This window comes from Phragmites australis, chromosome 4 (genome assembly GCF_958298935.1).
Source record: "Phragmites australis chromosome 4, lpPhrAust1.1, whole genome shotgun sequence".
Lineage (NCBI taxonomy): Eukaryota > Viridiplantae > Streptophyta > Magnoliopsida > Poales > Poaceae > Phragmites > Phragmites australis.
Genome location: NC_084924.1, coordinates 47,001,798 through 47,026,532, shown reverse-complemented (window position 1 = coordinate 47,026,532; position 24,735 = coordinate 47,001,798). Strand labels below are relative to the sequence as shown.

General features: G+C 46.0%; 3 protein-coding genes and 1 pseudogene across 3 annotated transcripts; 3 read left to right on the top strand and 1 right to left on the bottom strand.

Moving 5' to 3' along the window:
• Positions 1-6,151: 6,151 nt before the first annotated feature.
• On the bottom strand, positions 6,152-8,571 carry LOC133916904 (heavy metal-associated isoprenylated plant protein 6-like). The gene is made up of 4 exons (XM_062360792.1): positions 8,282-8,571; positions 7,924-8,186; positions 7,743-7,821; positions 6,152-7,617 (listed from the first exon to the last, which is right to left on the bottom strand). Exons 1-4 carry the CDS (start codon positions 8,412-8,414, stop codon positions 7,010-7,012), a joined length of 1,083 nt encoding a protein of 360 aa, XP_062216776.1. The 5' UTR covers positions 8,415-8,571; the 3' UTR covers positions 6,152-7,009.
• A 2,632-nt stretch (positions 8,572-11,203) lies between these two features.
• Positions 11,204-15,967, top strand: LOC133916903 (transcription factor-like protein DPB). The gene is made up of 9 exons (XM_062360791.1): positions 11,204-11,664; positions 12,333-12,409; positions 12,649-12,692; positions 13,077-13,154; positions 13,237-13,383; positions 13,468-13,536; positions 14,285-14,383; positions 14,514-14,584; positions 15,497-15,967. The coding sequence occupies exons 1-9, from the start codon at positions 11,351-11,353 to the stop codon at positions 15,732-15,734; spliced, it is 1,137 nt and encodes a 378-aa protein (XP_062216775.1). The 5' UTR covers positions 11,204-11,350; the 3' UTR covers positions 15,735-15,967.
• A 702-nt stretch (positions 15,968-16,669) lies between these two features.
• LOC133914506 (uncharacterized) lies at positions 16,670-19,197 on the top strand. Its single transcript, XM_062357605.1, has 2 exons — positions 16,670-16,873; positions 17,007-19,197. The coding sequence occupies exons 1-2, from the start codon at positions 16,670-16,672 to the stop codon at positions 18,882-18,884; spliced, it is 2,082 nt and encodes a 693-aa protein (XP_062213589.1). The 3' UTR covers positions 18,885-19,197.
• Positions 19,198-23,370: 4,173 nt separating this feature from the next.
• LOC133914874 (BTB/POZ domain-containing protein NPY2-like) lies at positions 23,371-24,634 on the top strand (annotated as a pseudogene).
• Positions 24,635-24,735: the final 101 nt, after the last annotated feature.

Here is a 24,735-nt window from a genome sequence, read left to right as displayed (position 1 = left end):
ATTATTTTTTAGGGACGCCTTTTTTTTTTTCTCAATCCTCAACAGATGGATTCTGAAACCAGAACTAGAGTCCAATTGATGATCATCCTTGGTGCTGTACCCTACTGCTAGAGTCAAATTAGTATGGTCAGGTTAAAAACGTTAGTGTTAAGAACTAAGGATTTTACTTGTTCATTTCCCATCGCCCAAAAGGATGGTGGAAAATCTAGACAGCTATGGCTCTGAACTTGCAAATACCAATTTGTATTCTTGCTAGATGTCTGTTTCTGAAATTGTTGGTCAAGACTGTGCGCAAATTTTGAGTTCATTCCTGAGGTAGGATGCTGAACTCGACGATATTAGTCAACGCGCTGAATCATCTTCTTGCCTCTTGGTTTCTTCTAGCAAAGTAAAAAATGTACTGGTTGAGACCTGAGAACCACTGCACTGAATGGTATGCAATTCAATTGGAGGTTTCATACAAGTCGCTGCACGAAGTAAGCTATACATTGCAACTGGAAACCAAGCACAAAAAAGCGGGGGGGGGGGGGGGGATTTGAATTATAGATTAGCCATTTGGTGATTCACCAAACCAAACTTTTTACCATGCTGGTCATTGTTTTTGGTACCAGAAAATGAACTGGCAGGTGACTGATGACCTTGCAAGTTACTGGCATCAGTTACCAGTACACCTACAGTTAGTTGGAGGACTCACTTGGACCAAAAGCTAGCATGTGATGTGGCCACTCACCATCAGGCCCTGCACCCTGCACCAGAATGGAAGGATTGGTCCCAGAACAGAGGTAGCAGAGCAGCAGCCAGCATACGCACAAATTGCCCATGGATGCAGCCATCAGGTAAATGGCTACTAGAAAGAGGACAGGGGTGAGTGGCAAAGCTAGGATTAAAGGACCCCAAGCATGTAACTAGAGGGCCCCCAAAGGATGGAAACAGTCTTGTTTGTTTCCTTCATGCGTGTCTTTTGATAAATTCCCTTGTGGAACCCTGTTCTCTTTTTTTTTTACAGGTAAGGCAAAAGGATGACATATAGAGAAAAGAACATAGCCAAAAGGAGGGAAAAAAGAAGAAGAGAAATCAGATTAAAGATGAAAAGGGGTAAAAGGACAGTGTAAATATTTGACTTTCCATTTAGGTGGGAGTTTACTTAGATCAAGTCTTGCTGTAATCCAGATACCACAGTTTCATGGAGCTCTCCGTTGAAAGTGAAGCTAATCACACATAATTATGTTGATGAATTCAGAGTTGCAACAATTACATTATATAGGCACATATGAGATAAACAAGCTGGACGGCCATGTATGCACAGAAGCCGGAAGGGTAGGAGTTGGATGGCCATGCATGCGAAGGAGTCAGACGATCACAGGAGCCGGACGGCCAGGAGTTGGATGGCCATGCATGCAAAGGAGTCGGACGGCCAGCCGCAGAAGGCAAGGAGACGGATTCTCTGTCTAACACGCCCCTGCAACCAAAGCGTCGCTGGAGCGGACGTTCAGACTAGACATGAACTCAGTGAATATCGACGTCAGAAGCCCCTTGGTGAAGAGGAGGCGTCGGAGTCCATGTACCAGTCCGTGGTCGGCGATGGCGTTAGCGTCATAGTGTTGAAGGCGTTTGCAAGAGATGACTGGTCCCAGGTCCCATGCCCGGACATCGGAGTCCAGGAGGGAGGAGCGGGCGCCGGCGGAGGAACTTGAGGCGGCTGCGAGTAATAGGGGGGCGCCGTCATTGGTAGCGGTAGGTATGCCACCATGGCGTGGGGCATAGACGCATAGCCACGTGACTGCGGCGCACTTGGTCCTGGAGGGCGGGCACCGGCACCCTGCTGTGGTCCGGGCCACATTGGATGGTGCCTGTCCACACATTGTAGAAGGAAGGCCACCCGGATGAAGCCCCAGTGGTGCCTGATTTGCCGCCCCTATTACCGTTGCCGCCCCCGTTGTTACGGCATCGTGGACGATTGGCGCTACTTGACCCGCCGGAGGAGCCAGTGCCATCATACGTCACGGCAAGAGGTGCCGTGGAGCGGCCGCCCAAGGCGGTAGCCTAGCCGCGAGTGGGTTGGGCGCCCCTTTGCGCCAGATGGGGTGGTGGCGAGGAGGACAGTCGTTGATTGCTAAGAAGGGCGCAACGCCATCTCGTCGTCGTCCAGAAGGAAGTCAGAACGAACCTCGAGGAATGTCAGGAACAACCATTGCCGCTTGAGGAGAGCCGACATGTATGCGAACTTCTCGTTCAACCCGCGCAAGACGGCGAGGACAAGAGTGCGGTCAAGGACAGTCTTGCCGAGGGCGCCTAGAGCGTCTGCCATGCTCTTCAGGCGGCGGCAGTAGCCGAGATGGTGAGGTCGCCCCGGACGAAGGGGCGGAACTCGGCGTCGAGGTGCAGCACGCATGTCTCCCGGTTGCTGATGAATTGCCCCTCGAGGCTTGCCAGACAGTGCACATGGTGACGCCGTTCTCCATGACGATCTCACAAAGGTCGAGGGTGATCGTGCCGTATAGCCACTCGAGGACGACGCAATCCATGTGACACCAATCGGCGGAGTCACGGCGGACGACGTCGGAGAGGACATGGGAAGTCATCGAGTACTTGCCCAACGTGATGAGGAACCGACCGCGCCAATTGTTGTAGTTTAGCGAGCCGAGGTCAAGGACGACGGGCACCAACGCACAGATATTCTGGATGGCGACTGCCTGGGTGTGAAGATTGGCTATGGAGACGGCTTCGTGGAGGACCAGCGCCCGGGCGACATCATCATCATGGGCGGTAGCCTCCTCGCGGGCGCGGGCGTCAGCCTCATCACTGATGCGTGCGGCGGCCTCCTCACGGTCGCGGGCTGCGGTGGCCTCGCGTTCGCGAGCGACGGTGGCGACATGGGTGGCGTCATCGTCGGCCACGGCACAACGGAGGTGAGACTGTGGCTAGGAATGAAGCGGAAGCGCGTGGTCGCAGGATGCGAACACGGAAAGTGAAGCTAATCAACACAATTATGTGTATCAGAGTTGCTGCGAGCAGCACCCTGTGACAGCCTCCTGTTCTCGTCGGAGCCGGCGGTGATCTTGATAGCCTGCTCAGGACAAGGGATGGGCTTGGCAAGGCCCTTCTTGGCAGGCTTCGGAGTGGCACGCGCAACTGAAAGCGAAGCTAATCACACATAATTGTGTTGATGAATTCAGAGTTGCAATAATTACATTATATAGGCACATATGAGATAAAGAAGTCGGACGGATATATATGTGCAAGAGCCGGAAGGGCAGGAGTTGGATGGCCATGCATGCGAAGGAGTCAGACGATCACAGGAGCCGAACAGACAAAAGTTAGATGACCATGCATGTGAAAGAGTCGGACGGCCAGACGCATAAGGTAAGGAGACGGATTCTCTGTCTAACATCTGTCAATGAAAACCAATTGCACTTAAACAGTATGCCTGACTGTTTATGCAAAGTAGGCGATTAATCAGCATTGTTTTTTGGAACAATACAATTCCAACGAACTATTACAGATAGTATGAAATAAGTCGGCCCGGCCGTTGTTTCTTTGATTTTATCAAGAATCTGACTCGGACGATCTGGCCTACCAACATCCATGCCCGTTCGAATATTCTGCTCCTCATCCATGAGGCTGGAGAACACAAGATCCGAATGAGATGGCGATGCTATCCTCACCGTCACGAGGCTCAGCAAACACATAAACATAATACCAGTAACATTGCCACCACGACTATCATTTTTGTATTTTTAAAAGCAGTTCAAAACCCAACGGCCGGCCTTGCAATCCAGTCAAATGATTTCTGGACTGGTTCTTGCAAGTTTCCTAAACCACGAGGCTGGCATTTCATTTTACCAAACAAACTCAGAGCATCGACTCAATTAATTGACAAAGCTAAGCACGCCGACAAGAGATCCGTGGCCTGGCGTCGTTGCTCGAACAGGTCTGGTTAATCTTTTTTTTTTTCCTAAAAGAAGGTAGTAGCTTAGCCATTCATTAAAAAAGAACAGAGTTTTACAACGAAACACTATCCTCGTTTAAAACTAAAAGATGAGAAACTATAGAAAATCAAATAATAAATATGTTAGTACATAACAACACAGAACACCTCTAATATAGACATAAAAGAGAGCTAAACAAACACCCAAAACACTCCTATTTTTGCAATGATGTCTTTGTTTGCCAAGATTAAAACTTAATTTGATTGCAGATTAGAATATTAGAAAGTCCTCACGTTTCTCTCCTTTAAAATATTCTAACTTAGATAAATAAAAATGGTATTGGTTGTCTTTCTTGAGGGCTTTGAAACTGCTGCTGTTGTGCTGCCCACGAATCAGCGAACCTGCAGCTTCGAGAAGCGAACCTGCAACTTAAAATGTAATTGGATATTAGTTTCAAGTCCAAAGTGTCCATTTTGCTGACATTTATTCAGCCGTCGGGAGAATATTCCCGGTCAAACGGATTTATGCTTGAGGACAAAAAATAGCAGGCGACGTAGGGGATCTGAACATCTGATGCGTGTTTCTTTCCTACATTTTGGCACCGTCTCAATGATGCAGCAGCGTAGCTAGTGATTATTTTAACACGCTTCCTAAATTTCAGGAGTGGCAATCATGCGATGGGTACATCAGGACCAGCCTAGGTTTAGAGTTTAGGAAGTAGATTTTTAAAATCATTGAGAGAGATGTCTAAGAAAGTAAGCTAGCTTGACGGAGAAGGTATGCACGAGGGTGAGACGGTGGAGGACGGTTAGTGGACCAGTGTGGGGACAAGTGAGGTAAGTATGTCGGGTTAATATGGCGATGGTACTGAAGACACCGGAGACAGATGTGGGTGGGTGACACGAGGGAATTGAACGTCGAAGACGAAAGTTGAAGAAAAAAGATCCACCGTTAAAATCGAATCCGACAGTCTAGAACGTCGACTTAAAAAAAACAACTAATCATTAGCATCCATCTTATTTTAAAAAGCGGCACGGATCATTGATTGATTAATATTGTAAGTGGATAAGGCGCGGGTTTACATGCCGGAGCAGCTTAACTTGCGGCACAGACTTTTGTCTGAACATGTTGTGTGAAGTTCTGCAGGCTTACGCTAACCATAGTTTTTTAAGGTTGAGATGAGTGGGAATCGAGCTATGTTCCTCAAAACAGATGATAACGAGGATTGGCACGTGAGATTAGACCATGGAAATCTGAATTTGCATGACCTAATCATGAAGGCTTTTACAAAAAAACTGTATAAACTCGTCTCTTCTCTTTTTAAAGAAAATAAATACTCTCTTTGTTTTATAATACTACTACTTGTCACTTTTGATCAATCACGGAGATTTAAACTATCATTGGTAAAAAAATTATGACCAAAATGCCTCTTTCATGATTAGTATTGAGTTATACGAATAACGAAATAAAGTATGAATTGATATGGACAAAATAAAAAAGAGTGGTAAAAAATGTATTAGGATACGTGAAATGTTTAGTATTTTGAGAAGACTATTTTGATTAAAAGTGGCAAGTATTAGGAAACCGATGGAGTATGTAAACTTAAACTTGCAATCTGCAGGAACATGGAGTTTGTCCAAGGAGAGAGACCTCCCCTTCCCTTGCTGTGACGTGCACTCTAGTCCTCGAACGGGTTGTTCTTGTTCAACGTCAATGCGACAACGCCTAATGCCTCGGTCGTAGTCCACGTTCATTCGCGCATGCTACAAAAATAGCTTTTCTTTGTTCCAAATCAATCGTCGCATTGTTCATACATGAGCGAATATCTACGAGTCGACTCCGTCGTGCTTGCTGCGATGATTGGTGACTTGGTGGTGAGGCAAGACATGCGAAAAGCACATGAAATGCATGCGATTCCCCGTCCGGATGAACGCCTCGAACGCACAGAAACAAGACGAGGACTTCCCCAGGCTACCAACACGATTCGTGGGTTCATTCGAAAACTGAGACCCGTTCTCGTCGCAGGTAGACTCGAAAAGGAAGACGCAGTGCCACCAACCAAACCGTGCGAGATTGTTCAGAGACGGTCTCGAAACGAAACGAGGATTCCAGGAGATAAAAGAGGGGCCTGGATTCACCGCGTGATGAGATCTTCTTTTCTAAAGAGAACGTGATCCGAGAGAGACGACGGTCTGCACACGCACGGCCAGGCTTGCCATATCTTGACGAGATTTCATAAAAGCTTTATCAGTACCGAGGTTTATTTTGTGGCCGTGATCTTTCGCAGATCAACATCCGTGTCTTCTCTTGCAGCTGCAATGCAGCACACAGAAAATCTCAACATAATGAGCGCTACGTCATCAGAAAGAATCATAAAGAGACAGATACCATGGAGAATATCTGAATATGTAACTGTCTATCCTCCTCGACTGCACCTCGGACACGAGATAAAAAATTCCAAGTTTGCGGCCATGGTAGCTAGGAAAACGGCGTCGATATTAAAATCGATCAAAACAGCCGTTTTCTGGACAGTTTCTTGTCCATCAAGAACAGCACAGACCAATCAGGATTTAACTGGATTAATTGTCTGATTAATTACTGGATTTCACCAACCACGTCTTTGATTAAGTAACGGCAACGAAGGCAAGCCAGTTCACAATTCAACATCGCTGACCACGCACTCTCGAAAAACACTTTTCGACCACTTCATCTAATCTGCTAATTGTTTAATTAGCCAAAGGAGGAGAGCAAGCGAGATACACGCATGGCAAGGGCTTTCTCCTAGCTCCGGTGCCTGCCTCTCATCACAAATGGTAGTTTAACGTCTCCGTTGCTAGCGAAACATGTGGCTTTGTGAGTGGTGTGAGTTTGCGCATGGGTTCCGATGAGTAGGAGAGGATAAAAAAAGGAGAGCAAGCGTTGCTCCGAGGATAAGAATGGAAGGATTAAACAAACGAAGCAAAATTTGATCAGAAAATGCCTCTAGTCCTAAGGCTAAATCCTCATCGCTGACATGTAACATGTCGAAGGTATTTCCCGGCTAAGTTAAAGCTGATGATCACTGAGCTCTGATGGCGGTGTCACATGACGGAGCAGGCGTTGGGGTTCTCGTCGCTGAAGAGCTGCGGCGGCGGCGGCATGTCTAAGAGGTATGGGTACGATGGGTACCCCTGGTTCTGGGTGGCGTCGGCGTAGGGGTGCTGCTGCTGATGGTAGTAGGTGGCGGCGCTGGGGTTGGCGTGACCCATGCCATCGGCATTGCCGTAGTAGGGGTAGGGGTAGTAGCTGGCGGGGTCGGAGCCCTGCGGGGACGCGACGTAGCCGTACAGCGGCGTCACGCGGTACGTGCTCGCCTCGGCCGGCGCCGGTGCCATGAACGCCGCGGCGGCCGCCGTGGATGGGCCCGCCACGTCGATGCCTTTGCCCTTGTCCTTCTTGTCGTCGCCGCCCGCGGCCTTGTTCTTGTCGCCGTCTCCGCCTTTGTCCTTCTTGCCGTCCTTGCCGTCGCCGCCTTTGTCCTTCTTGTCGTCCTTGCCGTCGCCGCCGCCTTTTTTCTTGCCGGGCGCCACGGCTTCCACCGTGCGGTTGATCTTCTCCTTGAGGTAGGCCAGCATGGCGGGGACATCCATCGTGCCGGTGACCTTCACCTCGTCCTTGCCATTGCCGTCGAGCACCACGTGCTTCACCCCTGGAGTTAGTCAAAAGCGTCAATTTTGAAGCTGCAGAACAAAATTAACTGCAGAACAGAGTGCGAATTCGAGGCAAAAGAAACAGCTTGGGAGAGGGACGGAAAAGAGAGAGAAAAAGTCACACCTTTGAACTTGTAGATGCGTCGCCTGATGCGGTCAGCGCAGCCGTCGCAATGGAGGCGGATCTTGAGCAGCACCGTCTCCTGTCCGAAACCAAAAGCAGAAGCAATTTTTAGTTGCGGGTCAGAGGAGTAGTTGGGAGCAGGAGCAGATTGCATGGGCTGGATTGCCTCTTGTGTACCGACCTCTTTGGGTTTCTTCTCCTCCGGCGGTTGCTTCTTCGCCTCCTCCTTGGGACTCGCGCCCTTGTCGGCCTTCTTCTCCCCGGCGCCGCCGTCCTTGGACTCCGCGGTGGCGGTAGCGGCCTTCTTGGGAACACTGCCGGCGGAGACGACCTCAACGGACTTCTTGGTCTTCGCCTCGATCCATGCCTTCAGCGCGGCCGCGTCGGCCGTCCCCGCCACGACAACCCTGTTCGCCGCCACGTCCGCCACGACCGACTCCACACCTGCGACAAAGAACCGGCGAATCAGCTAAAGAATCGAGCCCAAAATCCCAAAAACCGAACCAGAGCGCGTAAAGAATCGCCCGGCGGCCACGCACCAGGTCGGTGCTTGATGGCCTTCTTGACCTTCTGCGCGCAGCCGGCGCAATGCAGCTCCATCTTCAGCACGACGGGCTGCGCCGCCCCAGGAGCTGCCGCGGCCTCCTCACCGCCGCCCTTCCCCGCTCCCATGGACTGGACTGGAGTGGACTCTGGATCGTTCCTTGGATGGGCGTGTGTTTTTGATGGGTTTCGCGCTGTTGTTGTGTTGGTTTGACGAAGAGAGGAAATGCCAAAGGGGTGCGCGGGGATAAATAGGACGAGAGAGAAGAGAGAGAGAGAGAGACGGTACGGCAAGTTTCTGGCAGCCTGTTGGCTGCTGTTGGCGGCTGGTGGACTGCTGGTGTTTTGCTGCTGTGGATGAGTGCCGGTTACGGTCATCTGTGACGTCAGCGAGCGGATTTTCCTCGTTCAGTCTGGACTACCCCTTCTAGTACTGTCCGGAGTTATAGTACTGCTGCAGCACTATTTTCTGTAGAAAAAATTGGATTGTGCGTGATATACTAATATCCAATTTCGTGTGTGTGACGCGTGGCACGTACTACAGTGATGATAGTGCAGCATGCATGCAAAAGGAGAATAAAAAATACGTACCAGGGCTTGAGTATTATTTTCAGGTGAAAAATTCCTAAGGAAATCACAAAATCTTCTGTGATGTGAAAAGAAACCCGCGTGAATATTTTTTCCATTCAGTTACCGGTGTGAAATTTACCATGACTTCCCACTCACTCTTCTTCCGGTCTTATCTTTCTACTCGCTAGCTCCATGTTATGCGATGTGACTACCTTTCGTAAATGATAATGAGCTTTTTTTTAAATATAGGATTAGAAATATATAGAAATAAGAAAAATGCAGAAATATAATGTCTTATAATTTCTAATCCTATAGGATTTCAAAATATAGGAGCATTAGAGGTGACATATTTAGATAGTTCCTAGAAAAACAATACAGAATTTTTGGAGGAAAGAAGAAAGAGTAGAGAGAGAAAGAGAGATATTGTACTGGACTTCTCAAAATATGAGATTTGAGCTCATGTTAAAATTCCTATGGAATCGAAGAAATAGGAACGCATTCCATAGGAATTTAATATATAGAAAAAAATTGTAAGGATTTGAATCTTATGTAATTCCTATAGATTCTCTTCAATCAAAGGGGGCCTAAATAAACTGCAGGTCAGGTGTACAACAAATGGCATGAATCCTACTAGCACCCGGTTTGAGAAAAACAAGAGTAATCTCTCCTTAACGCGAAGGGGCAAAGCCGTAGTTTCTTACTGCGTCTTCTGACCCTTTCGCTTTCCTTTTCCCTGATCCTCCTGCGCGTGCGTACGGCGATTTTTGTCGACGACGTGACGCGGACGATGACGACACCTGCCATGGTCAGGGACTGGAGACTGGACGGAGACGTCTCGACGAAGTGGGCCAAATTTGGGCATCGAACTGGAACGTCTCTCCGAGCTTCATGGAACCGGGCCGGAACCTGCTTGGTCAGAATCCAAGCCCAACAACGACGATGACTGTGGGCCATGTTTCTAGACAGGGCTCTGCCATCACTTTGGACCGGATCCAGATCAGCTGCAGTTGCAATAGCTACTGCAACTTAGGCAGTTCCAAGCTTCCACCAAATTGCTAATGTCATTCCAATTTGAGGCATCCAAAATGGATGGCAGAAAATAATAAGTGACACAAACAATCAAGAATGGCAACAAATAGAAAATGCTACAGAAAGAATAGGAAAGATGCAAGAAAGAGTTTTGTAAAGACTATTAAGCGTGCACGTATAACATACGTGATTTAAACCAGACAGTGCTTTACGAAGAATGCATCAAGATGGTAATAAAATTGCAATCAACCAAAATACACAAATATATGAAGATGACCAATATCATAAAGAGATGTTTATATAATAATGCATTGGTTTATTGAAAATGGCTGGTCACATGCAATCCAGTTTTTTCATTTATTACAATGATAACAATAGGACTCTGAATTATTTGTAGAAAAATGCACCATGTTAACTACCCATGCATGGCTCATAGTTGTATCGTGGCTGATGCAATGTCTTATACCTTTGTATATTAGAACAAAGTGCTACTTCTCAACTCTGATTCCTCAATCATCCTTATATCTATGAAAAAATTACTACAATTAAAATCAAGAAAGAAAGTGCTATTTTACCTCATATCTTTCTTCCTGCTTGAATATCTATCTTCCCTCTATTTCACCAAAACACACATTATTGTCACGGCCGAGCATGAGCCCGTGCGGCCACACTAGCTTCATCTCCTCAATTGTTCATCATATAAGAAAAATATTAGTGATTTTTTTAGATTTTTGAAAATTTATTTGAGACACTAACAATTGTTAGAAGTTATAAAAGTAGTATTATTTGAAGAATTTTGGTTTAAGTTCTATGTAGGCTTTTTGGATGAATCCAATTAAAATGAGTTGCACATAGATTATAAAATACGTAAAAAATATAGGATTTTTAGAGAAATACAAGACTACTGTTTTGAATAGATCATATGAGAGAGAAAATAGGAGTCATGAATAGTAATTTTGATAACTATGGTTTATCTACTTTTTTCATAGGCGATAAGGCCTCACGCTACCATAGTGATAGAGTTGGACTGCTTGCCGTCCTCAGAGGTGGTAAGGGACTAGCCGTTCTATAAAAGAGCGGTAGACGACTATTTTACAAATATTTCTGAGTCTATTTATTTAATATTTTAAATTAGAAAATATAAAAATAAAAAAACTCGTGGGAGTAGGTTGTTACGTGCGTGCGGCATTCTTGGGCCGATCCCCGCGTCAAATCCATCAGCCCGCCGTGTCCGGATCGGCCACCGCGGTTCATCACCCGAAACCGCCAAAAAGCCAACCGCTCTGTCGACGATTTTTTTAATAGAAAAACTCGGGTTCCCGTCTCTGCCCGCTCTCTCGACGATTTCTTTCTCTCCCTCCATTTTGCCCCCTTCTTGTCTTTTTGTTAGGGTTTCTTCAACTCTGCTCTCCAGCTCCTCCCTCCCCAATTCCGCGCCCAGCCGAATTGGCGCGATCTCCGTCGCCATGGTCTCCGGCGTCGCGCACCGCCCGGACAAGGACGGCGGCGCTCCGGCCGTCCAACGCCCGCTGCCGCCGGTGGGGGCCCGGGCGTCCCCGGGCGCGCCGACGCCCTCCGCGTCCACCAGCGGCGGGAGCGCGGGCTCCCCGTCCAGCCGCAGCGAGCAGCACGCCCCCGACGGTGCTGGCAAGGGGGCGGCCCTGGCGGCGGCGGGGGCGTCGGCGTCGGCGTCCACGCCGGTCAGCGAGAGCACGTTCCTCCGTCTGAATAACCTCGACATCAACGGCGACGACGCGCCTTCGTCGCAGGCTCCTACGAGGTTCGTGAGTCCGATTTGCTTGAGTGGCCAGTTTCGCTGCCATCTGTATGCTCGTGCGTGTATTGGCTCAGTGTTCTATTAGAAACTGTAGAGATTGGATATAGATCATGTAGTGATGTGAAGTCCTGAATGCTGGTCTGTGGAGTTGTGTATGCTCGTTATTCGAATTGTGGTGAGGTTTGGTTGCTCCGACTGAGCATGCTTAGTGAAGCGTAGTTTGCTCATGCTTCTATCTGCTAGCATGAATTACTCGTGAGCATGATTTTGGATTACGCCTTGCTGATCTGCACTCCTGATTGTGTCAACCTTATGAGTTAAGATTTATCTAATGCCTCGTGGACGATAAAGCAGATAGTCTATTTGAGTTGCACAGTATACCTGTGTTAATGTGTAAAACATCGCTCATATGGCTTTATTACTCCAGAGTCCTATACCGCGGAGCATGGATATTAGCAGTTAGTAAAGTACAATCTCGCTATCAGTCATGTGGTTTTTTTCTACGATGTTGCTGCTTGTAGGTTGGCTAATCAGACTTTCTTTAGAGTGTATATTTAATCACAATAATTAAAATTTTGAAATTCGTAGCAGAAGTTTCTACTTCTTAATAATCTTTTGTATCCTTTAATTTAGTTGCTTATGTACTGGTTTGGTGCACTCTGAAACTGTAGTAAGAAGAAAAAGAGAGGAGCACGGGCAGTTGGTCCTGATAAAGGTAACCGGGGATTGCGCCAGTTTAGTATGAAAGGTGAGCTGATTTGTTTAATTCCCTGTTAATACTTCTAACTGACAGTTATCTTCCAAAATTAAACGTAGGCAGCATAGTTTAAATACAAACACTAAAGGAGTGTGACTAGTATGTCTTCTCTGTTTCCATCATAATTATGCACTATTTATTCATGGGTCTGTGCTTAGTGAATCGTACAGAAGTACACTGAATGCAAACTATCATAGGCGTCTTGACGTGTTCTGCTTGTTTGTTTGCAGTTTGTGAGAAAGTTGAAAGTAAAGGGAGAACAACATATAACGAGGTTAGTGCCTTGTTATTTCTATTACCCCAAGTTTTCTTGTTGTGACGCAAGTCATATATTTCAAATCTTTTACTTCTCTGAACCGAAAACAACAAAGTTACATCTATGAGCTCCCGATCCATTTTCATATATGAGTTTGCCTTCTCTTTCGAAAGGGGATAGGGATGCACACTTTAAAACCTAATAGCATTATCTGTACGAGACAGAACTGGCCCTTAATCACTAAGCTGGCTTTCTCTGGGAACTTTGAATATGAGCGTGTTACTACTGTATAATTTGCGTCTAAATTGTTTTTTTATTTCTTTTGGTTTATTGAATTCCACTGATGTAGCTCTATTAATGATACTAAATTCGGAATTAATGCATTTCGTCTCTCTTTGTCAGGTGGCAGATGAACTTGTTGCTGAGTTTGCAGATCCCAATAATAATATTGAATCACCAGATCCCGACAATCCCAACGCAGTTAAGAAATATGACTTCTTCTTGGCATCAATTATTTTTTTAATTGGATACATGCTCAGTCCTCATTGATGTTAAAATGCAGCAACAATATGATGAGAAAAATATACGAAGAAGAGTTTATGACGCTTTGAATGTTCTGATGGCTATGGACATTATATCGAAAGATAAAAAGGAGATCCAGTGGAAGGGCTTGCCTCGGGCTAGTATAGATGATATTGAAGAATTGAAGGTATTTTTTCTCTTTTGCGCTGTCACATACTGAAATTCAATATACTTTTGGTAGTTTTATTCATCACTTTGTCCCGTTTTACAGACAGAGCTTGTGGGACTGAAAGGTAGGATTGAGAAGAAAAGTGCTTATTTGCAAGAGCTGCAAGACCAAGTAAGGATATCACCTCAGTCCACCCCCTCCCCTTCCTGCTTCATACAATTTCAATTTTATATGTCACAGCCCCAAACCAAAAGAGGTTATTGTTTTGTGGACTTTCTTTCATGGCTCTACTTCTACGAAAGACTACTGCAGTGTAGAGTGAATACATAATCTTTTGTGCCATGCTTATAATTTCATCTGTAGATTGAACAAGCACTGTCTTTTACTGGTATACAGATGCACAATTGTGTCTCTCAGGCTGCATGCTTAGGGTAGCTCACTGTCTTTTCTGGCATATGTTATCCAGAACCTCATATGATTATCCACGCTATTCTGTCTTCTGCATATGTATTTTACTTTTGGGCCTTCGGCATTTGTGATGTTCCATGCTTCATTCTATTCGAAGAATACATCTGTCTTATACAGTTGTCATGATCAATATATTGGAAGCGGGTTGGATCCTGGACCAACTAGTTTGAAACCAGCGATTGTTGCAGTCTGCTAGAATAATTGCGACATGGTCGGTATCGATCAGAACCAGCTCTAAAACTGGAAGTTCCACACTATGGTTTTACTGAAAACCTGGTGTACCACCAGCATTCTGAACCCTGTTTGTCACAATATTTGTGCATAGAAAATGTTGTTAACAATTGTTACTTTATGTCTTTAGGATTTGATGTTTGCTCTTTCTTACATCTACATTTTGTATCACCTGCTCCATTTGTGATCTGTATAATCATTGTTTTTTTGGCACATCAAGTATGTAGGTCTGCAAAACTTGATTCTACGGAATGAGCAGTTATATGGTTCAGGAAACACACCTCCAGGTGGAGTGATTTTGCCATTTATCCTGGTCCAGGTGAATAATATTTTGATACTATGCTTAGTTCCTTTTTTATATGTAGTGGGCCGAGAGGAAGTTAACTCTACTGCCTTCTGCACATAATTCAGAGCTAAATGTGAGGTGTCTGTTTTTCTCTTGCATGCAGACACGACCTCATGCAACTGTAGAAGTCGAGATATCTGAAGATATGCAATTGGTGCATTTTGACTTCAATAGGTTAGGCACAAATTATTTTTCCTCCCTCCCGGACACAGTTTTCCAAGTTAGTTAGCAAGATGAGCCTGTTCTTGCTTTTGTCCAATGTGGTTATGACTCGTGACTGCTCCACAGCTTGAAAAGTTTGTGTATCTCATTTACATGCTTGCCGTCAAGGTTGTTTGCAAATATGTGCAACATATAAACATCATGTCCATTTTTGTTGAAAATTATTTGCTTTGCCTGTTGGATATTTTTCTAATCTTAGAATAAATTTGTTCACACTGAAATTAGGCTCTTGTTTTAACCAGTAGGTTCCACTGAACTAATTTTCAAGTTTGGAGCTGATGCAAATGTGATCAATACAAGCACCTTTGGTTTCAAAATATAAAATATAATTTCTGTTGTCGCTAGTTGTCCTTTTGTGCCTGTATACTGTATAAAATCCCGCATAATGGAGTGCACCAGCATCCTAATGTGGACATATGTTATTTGCCTGCCTGTAGCCTATTTCTCTAATCTTAGAACAAATTTGTTGACACTGAAACTAGGATCTAATTTTAACGAGGTTCTGCTATAATAATTTTCAAGTTTGGAGCTGATGCAATTGCTGTCAATACACAGCTCCTTTGGTCTCAATATATAAAATATAAATTTTGTTGTCACTACTTGTCTTTTTGGACTTGTAGTTTATGAATTCCTGCATAATGGGCTGCACCAGCATCCTAAACTGGGCGGATAAACATCCAACTATCCAAGCGTGATTCTGGTCCATCTAGAAAAGGGAAAACAAGAATCGTGCTTGGCATTCAATGTGTTGAGTTCTATTGAAAGAAATATGTCTAGATTAATGTATTCTGCTTAGATGATTCTTTTGTCAACATAAGGTCTCTCATGATTTTTTTTCTGACATGTATGTTTCCCAAACTGCAGCACTCCGTTTGAGTTGCATGATGACTCGTATGTACTAAAAGAAATGAGGTTATGTGGAAGAGAACAGCATGACGGTAGTCAAGAGCCAAGCTCAAATGGAGGTGAGAGCTCAAGCATGCCAAATATTTATCGGCATCAGTTACAGCATCCTGGAGGGCCTAATAACGGTACAATTAGATTACCAACCTCACCCCCTATCCCAGGAATTCTGAAAGGGCGTGTGAAGCATGAGCATTAGGGCTAGGATGTTTGTTTATCGACCATGTTGTCTGAGTTGTTTTTTTTGTTACAGTTCTTCTTTGTGTAAAGGGCCTGTAAATTATTGTACAAGGGGAGTAGTAGTTTGATCTGATTTAGCTCTGCACCAGATTGGTAGAACGATGGGTACCCTCAGTAATTCTAACCGTCTTATGGTTGAGGAAAACATTGACGAGACGTAATTGTGTAAAGCAATGTAAAATAGTTAACGCTTGCTTTGGATGAATTTTCAGCATGTTGCGTGCTTCATTCGAGCACAAGAACCATGTTTGTAGTTTTTGAAGACTACTGCCGCCCCGTTGATCCAAAATGTCATTTTGAGATCCATGTTGGTCAAACTTTTTAAGTTGACCATAAAATATAAATAGTTATGTAGATTGATGATATAAGATGGATGTCAAATAGATTCATCATAACAAATGCTTAATATATTGTTATTTTTATTTGGAACAACATTTTTTTCTAGGCTATTGCGCTTCGTACTAGTAAACCATGCGAGCTCCGATAGATGAAGACATTCATGTCAGTCCTGTCGCTACACCTGGAACGGGAACACTGTCATGGCCATGCAGCCACGCCTACGCCGAAAGGGGCTCACAACATATAGTGAAAATAGGCTTGTGTTGAGTTTCATATTAGAGAAATAGATGAGAAAAACATAAAATAGATAAGAAAAATAAGAGACTGAATATTAAATAAAAAGATTGAACGGCTTAGATAAACTATATGTGTGTAAGTGTATATGGTTTTATATTGAAAGAAACCCTCCTATTATTGGACACCACCTCGAAAGAGACAGCCTCTCGTCGCGTCGACCGCTCCGCTCCGCTCGGAGTCTCCCCCGTTGACCACCTCTGCATGCGCGCGGTATAAGCGTGGCCCGAACGAGGCATCGCAAGGACCTCCTCCTGCAAAATGGACGCCCGCCTGGTCTTCCCTCTCCTCCTCGTCGCCGCCGCGGCGCCGCTGGCCTCCGCGCAGCTCGCCTCCGGGTTCTACAAGACATCGTGCCCAGACGCCGAGAAGATCATCTTCGGCGTCGTCGAGAAGCGGTTCAAGGAGGACCCCGGCACCGCCGCCAGCCTCCTCCGCCTCGTCTTCCACGACTGCTTCGCAAACGTAACACGCCCGGCCCGGCCCGTCACTCCATTAGTCGTTCGATACATGCATGCACGCAGTTGGTGGCAACGTGGCATGCTTGCTCGCTGATTGCGTTCTCTGTTCCTGCTCTTGATGCATGGGTGGTCTCCAGGGCTGCGACGCGTCCATCTTGATCGACCCGCTGTCGAACCAGGCCGCGGAGAAGGAAGCGGGCCCGAACATCTCGGTGAAAGGGTACGACATCATCGATGATATCAAGACGGAGCTGGAGAAGCAGTGCCCGAACGTGGTGTCGTGTGCGGACATCCTCGCGGTCAGCGCCCGCGACGCGGTGCGGCTGACCGGCGGACCCGCCTACGAGGTCACCACGGGCCGGCGCGACTCGCTCGTGTCCAACCGCGAGGACGCCGACAACCTGCCGGGCCCCGACATCGCGGTGCCCAAGCTCATAGACGACTTCTCCAAAAAGGGCTTCAGCACCGAGGAGATGGTCGCGCTCCTCGCCGGAGGCCACACCATCGGCAACTGCAAGTGCTTCTTCATCGAGGCCGACGCCGCACCCATCGACCCGGAGTACAAGAAGAACATCAGCGCGGCTTGCGACGGCGCGAACCGGGACAAAGGCGCCGTGCCCATGGACCAAATCACGCCCAACGTCTTCGACGGCAATTACTTCGGCCTCGTGCTGGCCAAGAAGATGCCGCTCACCATCGACCGGCTGATGGGGTTGGACCCGAGGACGGAGCCCATAATCAAGGCCATGGCGGCCAAGCCCGAGGACTTCATCCCCAAGTTCGCCAAGTCCATGGAGAAGATCAGCGTCCTCCAAGTTCTCACGGGGAAGGACGGCGAGATCAGGCGATCGTGCAGCGAGTTCAACAACCCGCAGCCCACCAACGACGGCCCGTCTGTGATACGGATCAGCTCGCTACAACCCGACCAGATGCAGGGGGTGTCGCAACCAGGGGCGAAGGGTGTCGCGGAGGCCAGAAAGGTGGGCGGGCGAGCGGATATCAGAAAGATAAACGGTGGCGAGGGGGGCAACAAAGCGACTGCCGGCGAGGGGCTCAGGAAGGAGGCGAGCGGCGAGGCGGCCAGCCAGGTGGCCGGCCGCGAGGAGATAAAACAGGTCGCCAGCAACGAAGCGGTCAACAAGGAGCCGGGTGGCGCCGAGATCGGTAAGGCCACTGGCAATGAGGCGGCCACCAATGTTATGGGCGGAATGGACGTCAACAAGGTCACAGAAAACCAAGCGACCAACGTGGTGGGTAGTGAGGCCGGCAGCAAGGTGGCCGGCGGCGTGGAGAACAGTAAGGTCGTGGATAACCAGGCAGCCAGCAAGGTGTCAAGCGGCGAGGAGGTCAAGAAAGTCGCAGGCAACGAAGCGGCCAACAAGGTCACGAGCAATGTGGATATCAGCAAGGTCGCCGGCAACGAGGAGAGCACGAAGGTGATCGGAGGTGAGGAGGCCAGCAAGGGGCCTGGTAGCGAGGAAATCAAGAAGGCCGTTGGCAGCCAACCACCCGGCCAGGTGATAAGCAACGCAGAGATCAACAAGGCCGTGGGCACCGAGGCGATCAGCAACAAGGCCACCGGTGGAATCGAGGCCAATGCCAATAGTGTCTTAGGCGACGAACCGGCCAGCAAGTTGCCGGGCGGCGTAGCGACTGTCAATGCGTTAGGCGAGAAGAATATCGAGAAGAGGCACTCCCCGAAACTCCGCGGCCGACACGAGGCGGCCAACGGGGCGCCCGGCTCCGAGGATGCTGCCAACGCGGCAGGCGACGAAGAGATCAGGAAGAGGAACTCAGCAAAACTCCGCGGCGGCCAGGAGGCGGCCAACGTGGCGCCCGGCGCCGAGGAGGCTGCCAAAGCGGCAGCCGATGAGGAGATCAGGAAGAGGAACTCAGCGAAACTCCGCGGCGGCCAGGAGGCGGCCAACGTGGCGCCCGGCGTTGAGGAGCCTGCCAAAGCGGCAGCCGACGAGGAGATCAAGAAGAGGAGCTCGCTCCGTGGCGGACAGCAGTAGATGCAGCAGCCGCTCGACCACCTGCCAGTTTGGCAGTGCCGTGCGCGCGCTGCAGTGGCCAGGCAGGCATGTACGCTCCCATCAGCATTTCATCCTAATTCTCTCTCTCTCTCTCTCTCTCTCTCTCTCTCTCTCTCTCTCTCTCTCTCTCTCTCTCTCTCTGGTAGAAGGGACGAAGAACGTACGTACTACAGTCTACAGCTGATTACTAGATCTAATTACGCAACCGTTGTGTCGAATTTTTAACAGCGACAAGAAGTCTTGATCCTTTTTTTTTTGTCTTTTCTTGTTCTCGAGACACGTTGTATGTTCTTTTGGCAGATGTACCAATTTCCGCTCTATATAGAGTGATATACAGTGTAACTTTCTTCGTAGAACAAAGTGCTGAAAACCAGATGTAAATCATGTGACAACGTATCACAGGCAAACCATGTGTTTGGTCTGAAATCATGCAATCGATCGTGAAACCTAAACTGTTGGATGGAATGCTCGGCCATGGACGCGTAGCTGAGCAACAATACATTGTTCATTTGTTATTTTTATTTGACGCTTTAGATATGTGCGGTTAAATATTCCAAACTTCGGGCATAAATATGTTCAAACTACATCACTAGCGTTATACAAATATTTTTTATAATACTGCATTTTTTTATAAATGCAGTGATATAAAGTTCAAAGTGTAAAATAGTCAAAGTGGCACCTTAAAAAACCATAGGGAATACAAAATGTCAAATTGAAATCATGAAATGGAGGGAGGGCGCAATTGTTTCGTCGAAGGAGTTTAGCGCGAGGCAAGTGCCCAGCCATGCTGCGGTTACCAGGACGCACGGCTGTGCCTGCTCGGCAAACCAGAGCCAATGAAGGCCCCGAGTCCAGTCCATCCGGTGGCCTGGACGCCTCGCCGCACTTCCCGCAGATCGAAAGTCCGCAGCCAACCGCTCGAGTTCAACACACAGCAAATGGTGGCGGCAGATGCCACGCGCCGGCTTTCCCGGTTCCCACGTTATAAACATATAAGTAAATTTTATAAGATCATATTTTACGAAAGATTATTTTTTATAAATACGTATCTATTTTCTAACTCTTATCTTCAGTCTAATTATTAGATTAGAAAATAAATAACATAAATAAGATCTTACGAGAATATTTTTAAACAAAATTTTATATAATCTACCTACTACAAGCACCACTCCGCTCGACCTCAGGCTGCCTGCACGAAAAGACGAGCGACACGCGCTTCCGTCCCATGAACCGGGGTTCATAGCCAACAGAACGAACCAAGCAACCACGCCCCCGCGGTCCGCACCTGGCCCACCGATACATACGTACTGTTTGGTTGTCGGTCCTTGCATGGCGGATAAAAATTTAGTCATGCCAATAAGATTTAGTTATCACTTGGATTGCAATAAAAAATTGCCACAGTTTCGGCTTGCTGCATGCAAGCTCTGGCTGAGGTGTCAATAGCTCATTAGAGGTATTAAAAGCATCTTTTGAGTTTAGCAATAATTTTAAAGATTATATCTTCTAAACCCGATGTCCAATTGATGATCCGTTTATACTATTGTACTCGTAACAATTAAATCTACGAATCAAAACCCATACTGGTTATGTTTTTACACGCAAAAATCAATAACATGTGGAACCCACTTGTGATATGCATAATTTTGACAAATTTTGGTATGACTATAATCCGAACACTTTCTTTTAGCACTGCATTTATTTTGACTTGGTCACAAATAAATATAGATCAAAAACCAAACAACCTCATATCTCTGGACGTGCCATCCAGCCTTTCATGGACTCCCTGCCTTTTTCTCGTGGCCGCGTGTACCCGTGTCACCTCCTCCCCTATTTGCTCGTGCTCGACCGGTTCCATCCACTCCACTTACGCGTCACCATACGGGTTCCCTAACCTCCTAAATAGGAAATTTTCACTTGCTCTTGCGTATATATGACCTATCAAGATGGTTTATTTGTGTTGAGATTTGTGTTGTAGGGGTAGCTAAAATAATTATAAACTAGGTGAAAAAATTAATCGATAGATAAATATCATACGGAAAGAATGTACAGATGACATCATGCGCCACAAAGACCTGTGGTCATGGGAGGACCCAAGTCCATGGCAAGTTGGGCTTCACCCTGAGACATAGGCCCAAATCACTCTTATATTTATTATATAAATAGTAGTTTTTTAGGTTTGATCTAAATTTGAATAGGTCAGTCTAGGGCTTAGTCCAGGGCTGATTCTGCCCTTGCTTGTGGAGTTACATTTCCCACCGCCCCTCCATCTAAACACACAAACACACGGTTTCTTGACTTGTCTCGCTTTCGGCAAAGTGCCAAAAGTGTGGAGTACTAGTGAGACAGAGGAGCTGGCTGAGGTGAGGAGAATGGCCAACCTCAAGGACATCGGGCATCAGCTCAAATGCCAGCATAACTGAGATGCCCAAGCACATCGTAGAGGATACCGACGAGCGTAGCTGGAGTAGGGTTCAAAAATGCAGACGGTTAGCGCTCAAAAATTGTGATAACCACCCTTACCGCTCCACCTTGGTTTCATAATGCGAACCGTTACCGAATTTGAATTAAAAAAATTCAAATCAGGTTTAAAAAAATCAGGAAAAAAATTCATAAAAAACTAGAGGCAATTATAAGACTATCTGTGAAAAAAGTTCAAAAAAAAATTGTTTACATCATGAAATATGTGCTCAAACATTGAGAAGGCCAATTTTTTTAGAAAAGGTCGAAACGGGCTGAATGCACAGTACAAACGACCTGTTTTGGCCCATCTCAATGGGATAAGGGTGCAGGAGGTATTCCTCAACGCTCAGTTCCCCTACTTCTTTTCACAGCAAAAACCTCCACCCTCCTCACCTGGCTGTCCAGATCCACCGTGCTGTTGTGCAAATCCAGCGGAGACAACACATATCTCGGGCGTGAAGGAATGGTTACGAGCGATAAGGGTTGGTTACTGACCGAGAAGAAGTGGTTACCGACCGCAGAGGCAATATTGATGGCCGAGTGATTTTTCGCTTGATTCGATTGGTAACCATTGAAACTCAAGTGATTTTTCGCTCAATTCGGTCGATATGCGTGTTTAGAAGGTTGTTAGTTCGTTTAATACATTGTAGTGGCAAGGGTAGTTAATTTTGATGAAGTTAATTATTTTTTGAGATATTTATGCATGATTAGCAACATATATATAAACTATTTAGTGTTAGTTAAAGTTCGTTTTTAGGTTATTAGGGTTAGTTAGCATCTAGTAGTTTGTTTGGCTCAATGTATACTCACTGTTAAAATTTATGGAGTGCTAATAGGATGATATATGTTGTTTTGCAGTAATCGATGGCGGATAGAGATATGGTATAGCAGCACGGGGACAATTTGGTCCTAAGGTTTAGTGCAATTATTGCAATAAGGAAAAAATACGGTGATGCCACAAGGTTTAAAGAACATTTGACAGGACGTAGATCAAATGTTATATATTGTGATAGGATATCTTTAGATGTGCATGATTACTTTAGACGTAAGCTGAATATGGCATGAACCATAGTTCCCAACATTTCACTTCATGTTTTAACTATCTCTATCCAGTCAACGTTTCACGTATAAGCAAATTTCTAAACACAAAAATGGGAAGGAATGAGCAAAACACGTACTGCTATACTATGAAACCAACAATAATTTCTCACAACTGTTTCGTATTTATATGCATCTACACAACTGTTGGATACTATTTGAAAAACGGGGTTCCCTAAAATAGTAGTTTTTCAATGGGATCTTGATATATGAAACTAAGATTAATAAAACTAAAATCCAACCATATTGTAGGCAGTGATTCCTGGATACGGACACGAGTATCAAAATTTAACTCGGATTTGAAAAAAAAAATTGGACATGCAAAATACAATTCAGAGGTGTCAAATTTTGACTCAGATCCGAGATGACCAATTCGATAAAAAAATTTAGACACGAGTATTAAGTAACACTACTACTGGGGCACATCTGGGTAGTTTGAATCACAACCCAATCCATATGGGTGGACCGAGAATTTGAACTAAAATCCAACATATCGCCTGCGCATGGATTGGCTCGACACCAATAGGTCTTTCCGGAGACGGGCCGGTACTTGTTGGGTCATGTAAAAGTAGTATCGAGCCCAAACATTAGCCTACATTCCGTGCCAGGGAATGTTATATGTTTTGAGTCTTCTCACACCTACCAACCATGTGACTTGCAGAACTATACGGTCTTCTCACACCTCCACTTATGCACTCAACGTTAGATATATTTCTACATATGCCAATTATCCAAATATTTATAAGTTCGTCAAATTAGTCATTAATAGCCATGTCATGAAAGAACTATATGATGATATTCAAGTATTTGTAGTTACATATATTTCTACTTTGATCAGAAGAATTGCTCTTTTGATTCCGTTAGCAGTTAGCACCATTCTTTACCAAATTCAAATCCCTCACAATGGATGTTGTTTCAGTTCCCTCTTCTATCGAAGAGTTCACGCTTGCAAAGATTAGTGGCTTCAAGCAATGAGGAGAAAAATGATGAAGTGGGTATCTCTGACATCCCTGGTGGACCTTCAGCATTTGAAATTTGTGCTAAGTTCTGCTATGGCATGGTTGTAACACTCAACGCATATAATGTCGTCGCTGCCCGCTGTGCGGCTGAGTATCTAGAAATGTTTGAGACCATTGGCAAAGGAAACCTCATCTACAAAATTGATGTGTTCTTGACATCAAGCGTATTCCGCACCTGGAAGGATTCAATAATAGTCTTACAGAGCACAAAGTCACTCCTACCTTTGTCGGAAAATTTGAAGGTAATCAACCACTGCATTGACTCTATTGCATCGAAGGCATCAATTGATCTGTTGGAGGTTGAATGGTTATACACCTACATCAGGAAAAAAAACTCTCATCTGAGAATAGTATCGACTCTCATTGGAATGGTGTCAGGAAGCAACAGATAGTACCTAATGACTGGTGGGTTGAAGACCTTTGTGAGCTCGATGTGGATTTGTACTAGAAGATGCTGTGAGCAATGGAGTGGATTGCACAAAACGTTGTGCCCGCTGAGGAAGGTTCAGTGCCGTGTGGTTTTCTTCTTAAGCTGCTAAGAGCTGCATGCTTGCTGGAATCTGGGGAGTCCCATCGCAATAACTTGATCAAGAGAATAGGCACACAATTGGATGGTGCTTCAGTTTCGGACCTTCTTATACCAGCATATACAGGTGAAAACAGTGTATATAACATAGATTTGATCATGGCAATAGTGGAGGAGTTCATGTTGCAGAATGTAAGGCGAATTTTCAAGAAGATGAAGAAATCGTGGAGATTGAGAACCTGACTTCTATTTCCAGCACGTCAAAACTGGCAGTTGCAAAGATCGATGGATATCTTGCTGAGATTGCCAAAGATCCCAACCTTCCTCTTCCAAAGTTGATTGTGCTTGCTGAAATGGTGTCTTCTCTACCCCGACCAACACATGACGGGCTCTATCGTGCCATTGACATGTATCTGAAGGTATCTCTTGCTGTTTCCACTGAGTATTTGCATTGTTGGGAGTTTGAAAATTAACACTGTTTTCCATGCTTACAGGAGCACCCTAGCCTATCAAAGAGTGAAAAGAAGAAATTATGCGGATTGATGGACTGCAAGCAGCTGTCGCAGGATGCGTGCATGCACGCTGTGCAGATTGAGCGCCCCCCCCCCCCCCTTGCGCGTGGTTGAGGCTGGCCAACAGCAGCAGCAGCAGCGAGAGGAGCAGTGGCAGCAGTGACATCAACAAGAACGGTGATGACAAGAGCGCCGCGGGAAAGGCAAAGGGAATG